An 18,439-nucleotide genomic window follows, 5' to 3' on the forward strand; every position below is an offset into this window, starting at 1 on the left:
GCAATTATTGTAGCAATAATAAATAGGAAATCTTAATTTCTTCAGTACCGAAAGCAGAACCGATAACATAAGATCTTATCAATACTACGGTCTTTCATAATTTAGCCTCAGGCCTGTTTAATACCGGGTTTTGGCACCCATCCCTACTCATGATTGAGCATAGTTCTGTTGACGTAGAGTGTGATGTTGTCAGTGGTCTGACTGTGAACGCTCTAAGAGATTCTGGGTTGAGGTCAGTGATAAAGTAGTCTACAGTACTACTACCAAGAGATGAGCTACAGGTGCATCTACCGTACTACCATCGAAGTCTACCATTGACAAGGTACATACCCAGCGTCTGACAGAGCTGCAGAAGTTGTGACCCATTTTTTTGTTGGTTATGTTGTCGTAGTTGTGTCTAGGGGGGCATATGGGGGAGGGAATGCTGTCACCTCCAAGTAGGTGTTTGCCCCCCTGTGTGCTGAGGGTGTCAGGTTCTTGTTCAGTTCTGGCATTTAGGTCACCACAGATTAGTACATGTCCTTGGGCCTGTAAATGGTTGATCTCCCCTCTAGGATGGAGAAGTTGTCATCGTTAAAGCATGGGCATTCTATTGAGGGGATACATGAGGACATTTTTCTCTGTTGAGAATCATTTTCTTATTCATTTCTATCCAGATGTAAAATGTTCCTGTTTTGACTCATTTAATAGAGTCAGTTAGGTCTGCTCTATACCAAATTAGCATACCCCCTGAGTTTCTTCCCGGTTTCACACCTGGTAGTTTGGTGGATGGGACTACCAGCCCTCTGTAACCTAGAGGACAACCATAGTGTCTAGTGTTGTTTTTGGGTGGTTTAGGCCCGGACCATCACCGTCTCTCTCTGTCTCTGTCTCTGTCTCTACCTCTGTCTCTCTCTCTCTCTCACTACCTCCGTCTCTCTCTCTCTAACTTTCTTTCTCTCTCAGCCAGCTGTCAAGGCTGTCTGTCTGGAGCAGGAGGAGAGGAGAAGCAGAAGATGATTCAGACCAGAAGAAAGAAAGACTGCCCTCTACTGACCGGAACATTCTGAACCCACACAGCCATGGACGCTCTTTGTCCTCCTTTCTCTCTGTCTCTGACTTTCTCTCAATTCAATTAAATTTAAGGGCTTTATTGTCATGGGAAACATATGTTAACATTGCCAAAGCAGGTGAAGTAGATAATAAACAAAAGTGAAATGAACAATAAAATGTACAGTAAACATTACAGCCAGACATTCCAAAAGAATAGACTTTTCAAATCTGTCTCTCTCTCTGTCTCTCTCTGTCTCTTTCTCTCTCTGTGGGTCTCTGTGTCTCTTTCTTGCTCTCTCTCTTTCTGTGTCTCTTTATCGCTCTCTCTGTTTCTGTGTCTCTTTCTCTCTCTCTCTGTGTCTGTCTCTCTGTCTCTCTCTCTCTGTCTCTCTCTCTCCGTTTCTCTCTCTCTGTTTCTCGCTGTCTCTCTCTTTCTGTCTCTTTCTCGCTCTCTCTGTCTCTGTGTCTCTCTCTCTCTGTCTGTCTCTCTGTGTGTCTCTGTCTCTCTCTCTCTGTGTCTCTTTCTCTCTCTCTCTGTGTCTGTCTCTGTCTCTCTGTGTCTCTCTCTGTCTCTCTCTTTCTCTCTCTGTCTCTCTCTTTCTCTCTCTCGCTCTCTCTCTCTCTCTCTCTCTCTTTCTCTCTATTTCTCTGTGTCCCACTGTCTCTGTGTCTTTGTCTCAATTCGTCTCTCTATGTGTCTCTCTGTCTCTCTCCCTCTCTCTGTCTCTCTCTCTCTGTCTCTCTCTCTCAATTAATTTCTCCATGTTTCTCTCTCTGTGTCTCTCTCTCTCTCTTTCTGTGTCTGTCTCTGTCTCTCTCTGTGTCTGTCTCAATTCGTCTCTCTGTGTCTCTCTCTCTGTCTCTTTGTTTGTCTGTGTCTCTGTGTGTGTATGTCTGTCTCTCTCTGTCTCTCTCTCTCTCTCTGTGTCTTTGTCTCAATTCGTCTCTCTATGTGTCTCTCCCTCGCAATTCAATTGAATTGAATGAGGGCACAATGGAAATATTTATATATTGCAAAAGCTTTGGAGATATACAATATTAACATCATTGAAATAATAATAATCAATATTGTCAACGTGACAACAGCAACAACAATAATCAAGGGTGAAAATAACCACACAATGAACAATAACAATAACAATGGCATAGAGGACATTTGCAGGTTGGTTGGTTTATCAATCACTGTCCCTCAGGCAGCAATGTAGGTATTTCAACTTCAATTAGTTTTTAATGGCGTAGAATGCCCTGTAATATCTCTCGCAGATCATTCACTGCCTCATTAAGGCATCCAGAGCTTAAACCTAAGTAATTGCAGTGTTTGGAGTACTCTATATATTTTGTACCAATTGAGAACTTTGGTCTAATTCCCTGAGATCTGGACCTTCTCTGGAAAATCAGACTTTTCTGTATTTTTAGGGTTTACTAGCAGGTCCCAGGTCTCTCTCGCTCTCTCTCATTTTTCTGCAGAGAGATCCAAGTCTAGTAAAAGTTCATGACATGTTTAGCCAACAGTTAGACAACAGATTGACAGTGTAATGCCATAGACAAAGGAAGGTGGGTGGAAGACGCAGACAGAAGAAAGGTCATCTTCATTCTGCCACCATCTTGACCTTTTATTTGACTTCCTACGATAGCTCATAATTATCTCTCTTACAGGATGTTCCGTCTAAAACAACCCTTCAACCTATTCACCTGCTCACGTGATGCATCATGCATCTACTTCCATACTGCCGTTGTGTCTGTCTAGACCGTTAGGTCGGTGGTCCCCTGCTGTTGTGAACCAGAGCCTGTGTGTCATGCATTAGAGATCTCTCACTGGCATCATCTACCATACACAAAGGCCTACACAATACAAAAGCTTTGGTATTTCCAGGCTCCATAAGTGGATAAGTGATTAACCTTTAATGTAGCTACCTTTCTCATTGTGATATGAATGCCGTCTATGTTGCCTCACTCCTCACAAAGCTAGTGCTTTCATCATTGACTGTGTCCCAAATGGCACCCTATTCCTTATATAGTGCCCTACTGTTGACCAGGGCACATAGAGAGCCTCATAAGGCTTTGGTCAACAGTAGTGCACTACGTAGATAATAAGGTACTGTGTGTCTCCGTTGTCAGCAGCAGAACTTTTCAGAACGGTTCAGGAGACCTTTAGGAGTATGCCATTCATTGTTTTCTGTCAGCGTGATGGACGGAGGAGTGCACTTTGGCAACTGTAAACAGAGACTCTTCAGACTAAACAAAGTAATGCTGCTACCTCGTTGAGTTTTTACATCTGTAAAGACAGAGACAGACTGTTCAGACAGAACAAAGTAGTTGAGGAACTCACACATACAGTAGGTCCTACGCTCCTCACTGCCTGTCAGGTGCTATTATGTTCTAAGAGTCCAGACATAAATTACAGGCCCACTACAGCACCGGTTTATGAGCTGCTATTATGAAATGATTTCTGTACAGCATATAAATGTTTTATTCAAAACTATATAAATACTACTGGAACATCCACTGCCAAGATGTGAAAGACAGGGATTGGCCGGGTAGATGAACATGCCTGCAGATGAAAACGTCATCATCTCTGATTGATTGCAGACCTTCTAAAAAACAAGCGATGTAACGTTCTGTTAAACGATGCCCTCTATACACTCTTACACAGAGGGTTATACATGTAACCCAAAAGGGTTCTACCGTGGACCAAAAACGGTTCTCCTATGGGGACAGCCGAAAAAACATTTTGGAACCCTTTTTTTCTAAGAGTATTCTGCTGCAACATCGGGGTCGTTTCCGGTGAGGATGGAACGAACAAGATACCATAACTCAGCCCCCCACTGAGAGGAGCGGAGGAACAAAGAAACTCAGGACAACAGACAATCTGGACTCAGAGTGAGTGTTGTGCAAAATGATGGGAAACTCTCATTTATCAGAATCCTCTCCAAGTCATTTATAAGAATCCTCTCCAAGATATGTATTAGAATCCTAGTAATTTATTAGAATCCTCTCCAAAGTAATTTATTAGAATCCTCTCCAAGTCATTTATTAGAATCCTCTCCAAGTCATTTATAAGAATCCTCTCCAAGATATTTATTAGAATCCTAGTAATTTATTAGAATCCTCTCCAAAGTAATTTATTAGAATCCTCTCCAAGTCATTTATTAGAATCCTCTCCAAGTCATTTATTAGAATCCTCCCCAAGTCATTTATTAGAATCCTCTCCAAGTCATTTATTAGAATCCTCTCCAAGTCATTTATTAGAATCCTCCCCAAGTCATTTATTAGAATCCTCTCCAAGTCATTTATTAGAATCCTCTCCAAGTCATTTATTAGAATCCTCCCCAAGTCATTTATTAGAATCCTCTCCAAGTAATTTATTAGAATCCTCTCCAAGTCAATTATTAGAATCCTCTCCAAGTCATTTATTAGAATCCTCTCCAAGTCATTTATTAGAATCCTCTCCAAGTCATTTATTAGAATCCTCTCCAAGTCATTTATTAGAATCCTCTCCAAGTCATTTATTAGAATCCTCCCCAAGTCATTTATAAGAATCCTCTCCAAGATATTTATTAGAATCCTAGTCATTTATTAGAATCCTCTCCAAGTCATTTATTAGAATCCTCTCCAAGTCATTTATTAGAATCCTTTCCAAGTCATTTATTAGAATCCTTTCCAAGTCATTTATTAGAATCCTCCCCAAGTCATTTAATAGAATCCTCTCCAAGTCATTTATTAGAATCCTCCCCAAGTCATTTAATAAAATCCTCCCCAAGTCATTTAATAAAATCCTCCCCAAGTCATTTATTAGAATCCTCTCCAAGTTATTTATTAGAATCCTCTCCAAGTCATTTATTAGAATCCTCCCCAAGTCATTTAATAGAATCCTCTCCAAGTCATTTATTAGAATCCTCCCCAAGTCATTTAATAAAATCCTCCCCAAGTCATTTAATAAAATCCTCCCCAAGTCATTTAATAGAATCCTCTCCTCTCTCAAGTCATTCATTGGTGGCTAGTGGACCATGTATCAGTTATACAACCCAAATTGATAAATAAATGACTGCAGACTATATCTCCTCAACAACAACTAAACTAAGCAAAAAAAGAAACGTCCTGTCACTGTCAACTGTGTTTATTTTCAGCAAACTTAACATGTGTAAATATGTGTATGAACATAACAAGATTCAACAACTGAGACATAAACTGAACAAGTTCCACAGACATGTGACTAACAGAAATTTAATAATGTGTCCCTGAACAAAGGGGGGGGGGGTCAAAATCCAAAGTAACAGTCAGTATCTGGTATGGCCAACAGCTGCATTAAGTACTGCAGGGCATCTCCTCCTCATGAACTGCACCAGATTTGCCAGTTCTTGCTGTGAGATGTTACCCGACTCTTCCACCAAGGCACCTGCAAGTTCCCGGACATTTCTGGGGGGAATGGCCCTAGCCCTCACCCCCCGATCCAACAGGTCCCAGACGTGCTCAATGGAATGGAGATCCGGGCTTTTCGCTGGCAATGGCAGAACACTGACATTACTGTCTTGCAGGAAATCATGCACAGAACAAGCAGTATGGCTGGTGGCATTGTCTTGCTGGAGGGTCATGTCAGGATGAGCCTGCAGGAAGGGTACCACATGAGGGAGGAGGATGTCTTCCCTGTAACGCGCAGTGTTGAGATTGCCTGCAATGACAACAAGCTCAGACCGATGATGCTGTGACACACTGCCCCAGACAATGCGGACCCTTCACGTCCAAATTGATCCCGCAAATTGATCCCAATTGTGCATTCCTGGTGTATCTTGGGCAGTTGTTGTTGCCATCCTGTACCTGTCCCGCAGGTGTAATGTTCGGTTGTACTAATCCTGTGCAGGTGTTGTTACACGTGGTCTGTCACTGCGAGGACGACCAGCTGTCTGCCCTGTTTCCCTGTAGCGCTGTTTTAGACGACACACAGTACGGACATTGCAATTTATTGCCCTGGCCACATGTGCAGCCCTCATGCCTCCTTGCAGCATGCCTAAGGCACGTTCACACAGATGAGCAGGGACCCTTTTTTTGTGTGTTTTTCAGAGTCAGTGGAAAGGCCCCTTTAGTGTCCTAAGTTTTCATAACTGTGACCTTAATTGCCTACCTTCTGTAAGCTGTTAGTGTCTTAACAATCGTTCCACAGGTGCATGTTCATTAATTGTTTATGGTTCATTGAACAAGCATGGGAAACCGATGTTTCTTTTTTTGCTGAGTTTAGCTAGGAGACGTAACAACCAGCAACACATAACTAGAAGACATGCATGTTAAGAGGAGACCAGAGACCAGAGTCACAGATGAGCAGAGTATCACTGAGTTGTATCTCCAATGGAGATATAGGGATATATATATTCCCCACCCCATTCCCTATATAGGGATATATATAGGGAATAGGGTGCCATTGGGGATGCAGTCTGAGATAGATCGGCGTCAACCACAGTTATTTCCAACATGTCTAATGGTGGATTGCTGTAAAACCAACTTAATAGTGAATCATAAAAATAAGAAATTCTCCTGGTGCACAAACATAATACAGTATATGACAGATATCAGATCTTAATGTGAGCCAGTTTGCTACAGCAGGAAAATAATCCAGTAGGAACTGAAGTATAATTTTTTATGTGGATTATAATTAATGGACATTTTTGTAGGGGGGACAAATCAAGTCTGAAATCTCAAAGTGGAAATTACAAACTTTAGAAGCCTTTTTAAAACTCAAATACACTACAAGTTTGTAGTGTAATACAATTGTCAGAAAGGAAATAGTGATCAAATAAAGATCTTGTACTAATCTGTCTCAGTTATAAGAAAATTATGGCATGTAAAGTTTTTCAATCAATGGTATTTCACCCAGTAGATATGGGAGTTTATCAAAATTGGGTTTTTTTTTCAAATTCTTTGTGGATCTGTGTAATCTGAGGGAAATATGTGTCTCTAATATGGTCATACATTTGGTTAGGAAGTGCAGCTCAGTATCCACCTCATTTTGTGGGCAGTGTGCACATAGCCTGTCTTCTCTTGAGAACCAGGTCTGCCTTCGGCGGCCTTTCTCAATAGCAAGGCACTGCTCACTGAGTCTGTATATAGGTAAAGCTTTCCTTAAATTTGAGTCATTCACAGTGGTCAGGTATTCTGTCACTGTGTACTCTCTGTTTTGGGCCAAATAGCATTCTAGTTTGCTCTGTTTTTTAAATGAATTATTTCCATATCTCTCTCTCTGTCTATTTCTCTCTCTCTTTCTCTCTTTGACTATGGTAGGCCTAGTCTGCTGGTCTGGAGCTGGTTTAGACCACCAGGTAGCCTGGCCAGTGAAAGGGCTCTCTGGAGCATGTCTCTCTCTTTCAACCTCCGTCTCTCTCCCTCTGTCTATTTTCTCTCTATCTCTCCATCTCTTTGACTGTGGTAGGCCTGGTTTGCTGGTCTGGAGCTGGTTTAGACCACCATGTGGCCTGGCCAGTGAAAGGGCTCTCTGAAGCTTGTCCCTCTCTCTCTGGCCCAGTCGACCACACCGACTCAGGGAGCCTCCTGTATAGATCCACCCGCCACCCAGGCAGTCGGTCCAGTCGCCTTCAGGCCAGGCAACACAGCCTAGAACACTGCACACTGGGCTTAAAAGGACTGGCGGACTCTGTGGACTCTACCCTAGTCATAACTGAATTACTGAGATTAAACATCAAAATGAGTGAAGTGCGCAGACAAAAGCCTTCTTGTTTCCGAGGGGTAAATCCTCACATGATGTCACATTTGCTTACCCATATGTTTGCCCAGACACTATTTAATTTCAAAGAGCATTGAGAAGTACGTCTTGGAAAGTTCCAGCCCATGGTGGTTTAATAAAAAATCTACAGCTTGTGTATTCAAAACCAAAAATGAACTCTAAAAGAAGTATAGAGAGGACCAGTTGTAAAGTCCTTCAATGATTGAGTACATTGACTTATTCCGGAATAACATGATGAAGTCCGTAACACAATGGACATCTCCTCTTCGGGAGAGAGAAACAAACTACACATTCAATCTAAAATATTGAGCCATTTTATCCTCACTTTCAAGTCCAAAAAAAAGGATTTTCCATCATTTTACTAAAATCAAACTCCCATTTTAATGACAAATTCTACTGAGCACAACCCCAAATGGATAGAGGCATATCTACTGTACATCATTATGATCCTTACGTTCCCATGTTACATTCCCATGATGCCTCTTTCTGCATCAGTGTCACCACAAGGTGAGGTCACAGCCTTTGAATGAGGGAATGTGAGAACGGATTAGGAGAGTGAGAGAGAGAGAGAGAGAGAGAGAGAGAGAGAGAGATAGATAGAGAGCTAGAGATAGAGCGAGAGAGGAGAGAGTGAGCGAGCGAGGTCACAGCCTTTGACTGAGGGAATGAGTGAACGAAGGGGGAGAGAGAGAGAGAGAGAGAGAGAGAGAGAGAGAGAGAGAGAGAGACAGACAGACAGCGAGAGAAAGAGAGAGAGAGACAGAGAGAGAGAGAGAGCCCACTGACACCCCTATCAGACCACAACAAAATCATAGTCTACTTGAACAGAGCAATACTCAATCATGAGGTATCAAAGCCAAAGGAACTGAGTAACATTAAGAAATGCTATAGATGGAAGGAATGCAGTTTGGAAACCTACCAAAAAACAATTAGGCAACAACAAATTCAATCCCTTTCAGACAATTTCCTATGTAAAACGTTCCACTGTAATAGTCAAGGTGTAAACTTGTCAGTAGAAAATCTTAACAGTATATTTGACCTCTCAATTAACAACAATGACAAATGCTTTGATGAAGAATGCAAAAATATAAGAAAAAAATTGAGAAACCTGTCCAACCAAAAACATAGAGACCCGGAAAACCTGAGTCAACGCCTTCACTATGGTGAATCACTAAAACAATACAGAAATACACTACGGAAAAAGAAGAAACAGCACATCAGAAATCAGCTCAATGTAATTGAAGAATCCATAGACTCTAACCACTTCTGGGAAATTGGAAAACACTAAACAAACAACAACACAAATAATTATCTATCCAAAATGGAGATGTATGGGTAAACCACTTCTCTAGTCTTTTTGGCTCGATAACAAAGAATAAGGAGCAAAAACATATACATAATCAATTACGAATCTTAGAATCAACTATTAAAGACTACCAGAACCCACTGGATTCTCCAATTACCTTGAATGAGCTACAGGACAAAATATAAACCCTCCAACCCAAAAAGGCATGTGGTGTTGATGGTATCCTTAATGAAATGATGAAATATACAGACAACAAATTCCAATTGGCTATACTAAAACTCTTTAACATCATACTTAGCTCTGGCATCTTCCCCAATATTTGGAACCAAGGACTGATCACCCCAATCCACAAAAGTTGAGAAAAATTTGACCCCAATAACTACCGTGGGATATGCGTCAACAGTAACCTTGGGAAAATCTTCTGCATTATCATTAACAGCAGACTCATTTCCTCAATGAAAACAATGTACTAAGCAAATGTCAAATTGGCTTTTTACCAAATTACCGTACAACTTACCATGTATTCACCCTGCACACCCTAATTGACCACCAAACAAACCCAAACAAAGGCAAAGTCTTCTCATGCTTTGTTGATTTCAAAAAAGCCTTCGACTCAATTTGGCATGAGGGTCTGCTATACAAATTGATGGAAAGTGGTGTTGGGGGTAAAACATACAACATTATAAAATCCATGTACACAAACAACAAGTGTGCGGTTAAAATTGCCAAAAAAACACACATTTCTTCCCACAGTGCCATGGGGTGAGACAGGGATGCAGCTTAAGCCCCACCCTCTTCAACATATATATCAACGAATTGGAGCGGGTGCTAGAAAAGTCTTCAGCACCCGGCCCCACCCTACTAGAATCTGTAGTCAAATGTCTACTGTTTGCTGATGATCTGGTGCTTCTGTCACTAACCAAGGAGGGCCTACAGCAGCACCTAGATCTTCTGCACCGATTCTGCCAGACCTGGGCCCTGACAGTAAATCTCAGTAAGACCAAAATAATGGGGTTCTAAAAAAGGTCCAGTTGCCAGGACCACAAATTCCATCGACACACCGCTGCCCTAGAGCACACAGAAAACTATACATACCTCGGCCTAAACATCAGCTCCACATGTAACTTCCACAAAGCTGTGAAGGATCTGAGAGACAAGGCAATAAGGATCTTCTACACCATCAAAAGGAACATAAATTCAACATCCCAAATAGGATCTGGCTAAAAACACAAGAATCAGTTATAGAACCCATTGCCCTTCGTGGTTGTAATATCTGGGGTCCGCTCACCAACCAAGAATTCATAAAATGGGACAAACACCCAAAAAGTTATTCTACAAAAAACATCCCCCGTGTACAGCGTAAAACACCCAATAATGCATGCAGAGCAGAATTAGGAAGATACTAACTCACAGAAAATAGTATTAGATTAATTCTCTGACCCTTTGATTGGACAACATTTCAGTTCATGCTGCAAAAGCTCTGATTGGCTGGAGGACGTCCTCCGGAAGTCATCATAATTACTGTGTATGTCTATGGAAGGGGGCGAGAACCATGAGCCTCCTAGGTTTTGTATTGAAGTCAATGTACTCAGAGGAGGACGGAAATCAGCTCTCCTCCAGCTACACCATGGTGCTACCCTACAGAGTGCTGTTGAGGCTACTGTAGACCTTCATCGCAAAACAGTTTGATTTAGTCATTTATTTATTTAATAATTTAATATATTTAGTATAGGTTTATCTAAAAAAAATAATTTTTTTGTTTCACTATATAAAAAAAAAAAGATATCACTGTGTAGAATGGTCCTCCTCTGAGGAGCCTTCACTGATAGACATATGATGGGTAAGCCTGCATATCTGTGAGAGGAACATGTGTGAACTTTATGGGGGTTTCAGCTTTTAGGGGTTAGAGGGCACAGCGCACCCACTTATCTCATCCTCCCCCAGGCCCTGAGAGGCGCGCCAATCACCCAGGGAGGAAGTGGGGTGGACAGGGTGGAACAGCTACAGTGTTCTGCTAACACTTATGAAGGAATGGCGCCGGAGAGGATGGCTGCCGTTCTACGGGCTCCTAACCAGCTATTTTGTGAGTTTTTTTCGAATTGTTTGTAACTTATTTTATACATAAAGTTGATGCTACCGTCTCTTATGACCGAATAGAGCTTATGGATATCAGAACAGCGATTACTCACCTCGAACAGGACAAAGATTTTGTTCTTTAATGAGTCTGACAGGAAGGAGATAATGTTGCTCCCAGACAAGTTCAAAATCCCCGTCATTTGCATGAAGAAAAGAAGGAATACAGGGGGAACAGATCAGGGTGCCTAGTAAGAATTTGTCAGTGAGTGGTTGACCCACCTACCATCTGATCTATTGGCCAACGTGCAATCATTGGAGAATAAACTGAATGCGCTCCATTAGAGACTATCCTACCTACGGAACATTAAAAACTGTAATATCTTACATTTCACAGAGTCGTGGCTGAATGACAATGCGGATAATATACAGTTGGCTGGGTTTTCTATGCCTCGGTAGGACAGAACAGCTACGTCCGGTAAGAGTGTTGGAGGTGTGTGTCTATTTGTCAAGAGAGATTTCATCTATATTTTTTGTAGCCGTCTATTTACCACCACAAACCGATGCTGGTACTAAGACCGCACTCAACAACCTCTATAAGGCCATAAGCAAACAAGAAAATGCTCATCCGGAAGCGGCGCTCCTAGTGGCCGGGTACTTTAATGCAGGCAAACTTAAATCGGTATTACCTAAATTCTACCAGCATATCACGTGCAACCAGAGGGGAAAAAAACTCTAGACCACCTTTCCTCCACAGACAAAGATGAGTACAAAGCCCCCCCCCCCCCCCCATTTGGCAAGTCTGACAATAATTATATCTTCCTAATTTCTGTTTACAAGCAGAAACTAAAGCAGGAAGTACCAGTGACTCGCTCAATACGGAAGTGGTCAGATGTGGATGCTATGCTGTAGGACGGTTTTGCTATCACAGACTGGAATATGTTCCGACCTCAGACACCGGCTTCATCAATAAGTGATTCAACGACGTCATCCCCACAGTGACCGTACGTACATAACCCAACCAGAAACCATGGATTACAGGCAGCATTCGCACCGAGTTAAAGGCTAGAGCTGCCGCTTTCAAGGAGTGGGAAACTAATCCAGACGCTTATAATAAATCCAGCTATGCCCTCAGACGAACCATCAAACAGGCAAAGCATCAAAATAGGACTAAGATTGAATCATACTACACCGGCTCTGACGCTCGTCGGTGTGGCAGGGCTTGCAAACTATTATTGACTATGAAGTGAAACTCAGCCGCGAGCTGCCCAGTGACGCGAGCCTACCGGATGGGCTAAATGCCTTTTATGCTCGCTTCGAGGCAAGCAACACTGAAGCATGCATGAGAGTACCAGCTGTTCCGGACGACTGTGTGATCACGCTTAAACATACTCACTCCATACTCACATCCCCCCCCCCCACCGAGTGGAGTTTCTGATAGAGGCCACAGGCGTTGAGCCCCCCCCTCCTCCCCGAGTGGAGCTTCTGATAGAGGCCACAGGCGTTGAGCCCCCCACCCCCCAGCCTTACCGAGTGGAGCTTCTGATAGAGGCCACAGGCGTTGCACACATATCCCCCGTTGGCATTCTTCCTCCACAGAGAGGTCTTAGTGGTGAGACAGTTGGCACAGAACACCCCCGAGCCTCGACGTCTCTGAAAACCAAATCAAAAGAGAGAGAGTGAGTAAGTGAGAAACGGGTAAACGGAAAGAGAGAAGAAAAAGGAGGAAAAAGAAGTCACACACACACACACACACACACGCACACACACAAACACACACACAGTACAATTAGAAGGTCAGTTTGGGCAGTGATTAATAGAACCCAGCTGATTCTCTCACTAATTAACTTTAGACTGATTAATGAGTCCAACCACTGGTTGTGTTTCACTAGACAGAGATCAGCCTTCATCGCCTGCATCACCATGACAAGCTGAGGACCAGACCTTTTTTAGCAGCCTCATGTTGATTCTACAATCTTCATGTGTGCCATTGATTGCGTAGGAAGCCATTCTGAGGCTATTTTCTAAAATATTCACATTTGGAAACGGTTTCTAATATATTTTCTTCGATATATTGATATTTACTCCCTCCTTAACATACATATTTATATAAAAAACAAACGAATAAATAACAAATGTGCTGGTCCATAATGCAAGTACAGAAAACCAATAATGTCTAAATGAATCATGGAGAGTGCATGGACCTTATCAAGTGCAGAACATGGGAATTGAACAAGCGGTCCTGCCTTGCATGTGATCCGCAGCTACACTGGCATGATCTAGATTAGGGGGCCTGTAAAAGCCATTTGGCCTCATAGAATCAGTGACATTTATTTAACTTCAGGGAGCCATGTTCTCTACCTGCCAGAATAATACAATGCTCCTAATTCTCTTCCGATTCATTTAGAACGGAAAGCTTTTCTGTGGACATAATTTTGTCTGGAAGGCCAGAGAGCTTTCTTGGCAGAGAAAGGGTACTTCAATATTCGGGTGTTTCACAATGAATCAGTCAAACGTTCTGGTGAGTAGCCAGTTCCCTATAGGGTAATTTTTCCATCCAGATGAGAGCGCTTATTGGAAGGGCCCTCTATGATCTTGCGTTTGCTGATGCCTGCTCACTCTAACGTTTTGACATCAGACATTAATCATAGATACAATTAAAATAAAAACATGGGAAAGGGAATGAGGAGACAGTAGCACGGTCAAAATTACGGCAATGATTGAATGACATGGGATAAATGTTTTTAGTGAGCTACCAGCAGGTGTAAAGTCGCTCTGTCAACTCACGCTCCGCATTGCTGCTTATGTCCCAATCGACAGGAAGGATGGGTAAAACAACGCTGTCATCCTGTCAGAATAAAACTGAAATCCCAAATGGAACATTTTTTTCCCCCAGATGCAACATTCAGTATTCTTAAGTGTGAAAAGACAATTAACATTTCAATCACAATTATTGTAAGTGTCATATCTTAATCTAACATTTTTATTTATCTAACAATTACAAATCATTACTTGTTAAAATGAAATAAATGGTCCATTACTCTAAAATGTGAACGATTATCTTAGTGGATTGCTTAATTTTTTCAATAAAAATTACTTAAAAATAATGTGTTAATCTAGAGGGGTTGGGTTAAATGAGGAAGACACATTTCAGTTGAATACATTCAGTTGTACAACTGACTAGGTATCCCCCTTTCCTTTCTCCTTAATCTATGGTAACGATCACTGCTTAGACTAGTACCACAGAAGAAACCTGGAAGCCCCCCTGAACATACATGTTCTCAATCCCAAGGAGCTTTTATGTGGTTACCACATGGTGGGAATGACAGGATGATTGATTGATTTATTATTTTCCTACTCTGTTCTAGTGTTACAAGCCAAACACGGTTTCCATCATAGTCTCTGTGTTTTCTCTCCCCCACCATCATCACCCCCCCCCCCCCTCCCCCCTTCCCTTGGCCAAATGACTCACACGTGTTGCCTATAGCCACAGACACTTCCAACAGCTGGGGAGTGTAAATGTTTACAGGTTACACACAGCTCGAACTGATAGCAGTCCTATTTCTCTTCCCACAACATGCGTCTCTTATCCCTCATCTCTGGACAAGTTAGGCTTGGACCAACAAACAGCAGTTAAGACTTGTAGTGCATTGTAAACATACTTCTGGCCACCATATAAACACTAAGCAGAGCCAATGCCAAAAAGTAAATACAATACAATGTGTGCTCTGTAGATACGTAGTAAATCACTCAGAGGCATGGTTATATACAATAATGTCTTCCAAGTTAAATAGGAGCTCGGTCCTAGGTGAACTGATGTGACATATTACAACGAGAGGAGCGTGGTTCAACCTGCCGGTCCTCGGTGAACTGATGTGACATATTACAACGAGAGGAGCGTGGTTCAACCTGCCGGTCCTCGGTGAACTGATGTGACATATTACAACGAGAGGAGCGTGGTTCAACCTGCCGGTCCTCGGTGAACTGATGTGACATATTACAACGAGAGGAGCGTGGTTCAACCTGCCGGTCCTAGGTGAACTGATGTGACATATTACAACGAGAGGAGCGTGGTTCAACCTGCCGGTCCTAGGTTAACTGATGTGACATATTACAACGAGAGGAGCGTGGTTCAAGCTGCCGGTCCTAGGTGAACTGATGTGACATATTACAACGAGAGGAGCGTGGTTCAACCTGCCGGTCCTCTGTGAACTGATGTGACATATTACAACGAGAGGAGCGTGGTTCAACCTGCTGGTCCTAGGTGAACTGATGTGACATATTACAACGAGAGGAGCGTGGCTCAACCTGCCGGTCCTAGGTGAACTGATGTGACATATTACAACGAGAGGAGCGTGGTTCAACCTGCCGGTCCTCGGTGAACTGATGTGACATATTACAACGAGAGGAGCGTGGTTCAACCTGCCGGTCCTAGGTGAACTGATGTGACATATTACAACGAGAGGAGCGTGGTTCAACCTGCCGGTCCTCTGTGAACTGATGTGACATATTACAACGAGAGGAGCGTGGTTCAACCTGCCGGTCCTAGGTGAACTGATGTGACATATTACAACGAGAGGAGCGTGGTTCAACCTGCCGGTCCTAGGTGAACTGATGTGACATATTACAACGAGAGGAGCGTGGTTCAACCTGCCGGTCCTCGGTGAACTGATGTGACATATTACAACGAGCGGAGCATGGTTCAACCTGCCGGTCCTAGGTGAACTGATGTGACATATTACAACGAGAGGAGCGTGGTTCAACCTGCCGGTCCTAGGTGAACTGATGTGACATATTACAACGAGAGGAGCGTGGTTCAACCTGCCGGTCCTAGGTGAACTGATGTGACATATTACAACGAGAGGAGCGTGGTTCAACCTGCCGGTCCTAGGTGAACTGATGTGACATATTACAACGAGAGGAGCGTGGTTCAACCTGCCGGTCCTCGGTGAACTGATGTGACATATTACAACGAGAGGAGCATGGTTCAACCTGCCGGTCCTAGGTGAACTGATGTGACATATTACAACGAGAGGAGCGTGGTTCAACCTGCCGGTCCTAGGTGAACTGATGTGACATATTACAACGAGAGGAGCGTGGTTCAACCTGCCGGTCCTCGGTGAACTGATGTGACATATTACAACGAGAGGAGCATGGTTCAACCTGCCGGTCCTAGGTGAACTGATGTGACATATTACAACGAGAGGAGCGTGGTTCAACCTGCCGGTCCTCGGTGAACTGATGTGACATATTACAACGAGAGGAGCGTGGTTCAACCTGCAATTAATAACCAGCAACGGCGACCTGCTGAACTGTAATCAATAGATCAGGCAACGAGATCTACTCCGTCAAATAGAGACGCGTTACTCATAAAAGATAGCAAAGAGAACTTACAAGAGGCCTCTAACACCACTACATATTTACATGAAAACAAGCATGTAGGTATTTCAGAAGAGTACGAAGAACACTAAATACACAAGGAGTAATATGCATCTGATAGTTAGTGTATGTTGAACAACAACTCTGGTTGATTTGAGCTTCCAGGGACCTCATTTATCAAAGGTGAGTGCACACAAAAAAAATGACTCTAAACCTTGCGTGCTTCAGTTTTTTCTCCAAGGTTGGTATTTATAAATGTTTAACTCGACGGAAAAGCGTGCTTATCTCCATGCAAATCTCAAACCATGCGTGAGCACAACTTCTAGAAGGTTGACCAAATCTATTGCAAGCACATAGGCTTATTTTTCGTTTGGGGGAAATGGAAGGTGTTTGATGCACGGGAATTATAATAATGTCAGGCTGATAAAAACATTAAAACAAAGGCCTAATGATAAAACAGATGCATTTGTCATTGGTAAGGAGATCGCAGAGCAGCATGTCATCTAATATGTTTATTTTACTTTTATTATATAGGCCTAAATCATAATCATATAGCAGGACATGTCTCTCATTTTCTGACATAACTGGTTTAAATAGCTACACAACAAATAGTAGACTACCATTTACCAATCGCCCATTCAATAGCAGACTACCATTTACCAATCGCCCATTCAATAGCAGACTACCATTTCCCAATCACTTATTCAATAGTAGACTACCATTTACCAATCGCTCATTCAATAGTAGACTACCATTTACCAATCACTTATTCAATAGCAGACTACCATTTACCTATCACTCATTCAATAGTAGACTACCATTTATCAATCGCTCATTCAATAGCAGACAACCATTTACCAATCACTTATTCAATAGCAGACTACCATTTACCTATCACTCATTCAATAGTAGACTACCATTTATCAATCGCTCATTCAATAGCCAAGCATGCTCGACAGTAAATAGACCTGTAGCCTTGACCGTATGTGACAGTATGGTTAGGCTACAGTCTTGCTGTGCCATAGGATCAGGAGCGTGACATCATAGCCTATTTAATCTCAGAGCCTATAGATAGGAGCGTGCCATCATTGCCTATTTAATCTTAGATCCTATACCAAGGCAGGAGATAGAAACACAATCATGTGTTGATTATCAAAATATTGAAAAAAATGGGTCTTTTGTATAGATTTACTTTTAAATTGGTTGAAAGGACAAGCAATCTTGCACAATGCGCGGCCAGTGTTTGGCACTATAGGCAGCATGCATTTTTTTTTGGTGGGGGGGGGGGGGGGGGGGGGAGTCATTGCGGCATCCAGCACACACCTCTAAAGAAATGTGCAACATTTTTCCATTGTGCTTTCTTTTAGGAACTATCATGGCCCAGTTCTGAGATCGCCAAATTCTAAAGCAAATGAGAGAGCTTTTGTTACCATATAAGGTGGATGGAGGGAGTTTTGCAGGCAGGGTTGTGGAGCTAATAATAATAAGAATATTAATCATGAAATAATAATCATAAAATAATTATAATTATAAAACAAAAACTATTAATAATAATATGAATGACATAATTAAATAATAATAATATAATAATAAAATACTACTAATAATACTAATAAAACAATAATAATATAATAATAAAATACTAATAATAATACTAATAAAACAATAATAATATAATATTAAAAAACTACCAATAATACTAATAAAACAATTATAATATAATAATAAAATAATAATAATAATACTAATAAAACAATAATAATATAATATTAAAAAACTACCAATAATACTAATAAAACAATTATAATATAATAATAAAATACTACTAATAATACTAATAAAACAATAATAATAAAATACTACTAATAATACTAATAAAACAATAATAATAGAAATATTATTAATAATAATAGAAAATT

General features: G+C 41.7%; 1 protein-coding gene across 6 annotated transcripts in view; it reads right to left on the minus strand.

The window, feature by feature from the left end:
• LOC110496680 (trichorhinophalangeal syndrome I) overlaps window positions 1-18,439 on the minus strand; it is a 226,967-nt gene that overhangs the window by 13,852 nt on the left and 194,676 nt on the right. For all 6 annotated transcript variants that reach the window (XM_090209285.1, XM_036953490.2, XM_090209286.1 and 3 more), the window contains one exon: window positions 12,672-12,794. In XM_090209285.1, coding sequence (XP_090065411.1) covers window positions 12,672-12,794 — 123 coding nt within the window. The remainder of the gene's footprint in view (window positions 1-12,671; window positions 12,795-18,439) is intronic.

Source organism: Oncorhynchus mykiss, chromosome 18 (genome assembly GCF_057628025.1).
Source record: "Oncorhynchus mykiss isolate SJ-2025 chromosome 18, ASM5762802v1, whole genome shotgun sequence".
In the NCBI taxonomy this organism is placed as follows: Eukaryota; Metazoa; Chordata; class Actinopteri; order Salmoniformes; family Salmonidae; genus Oncorhynchus; species Oncorhynchus mykiss.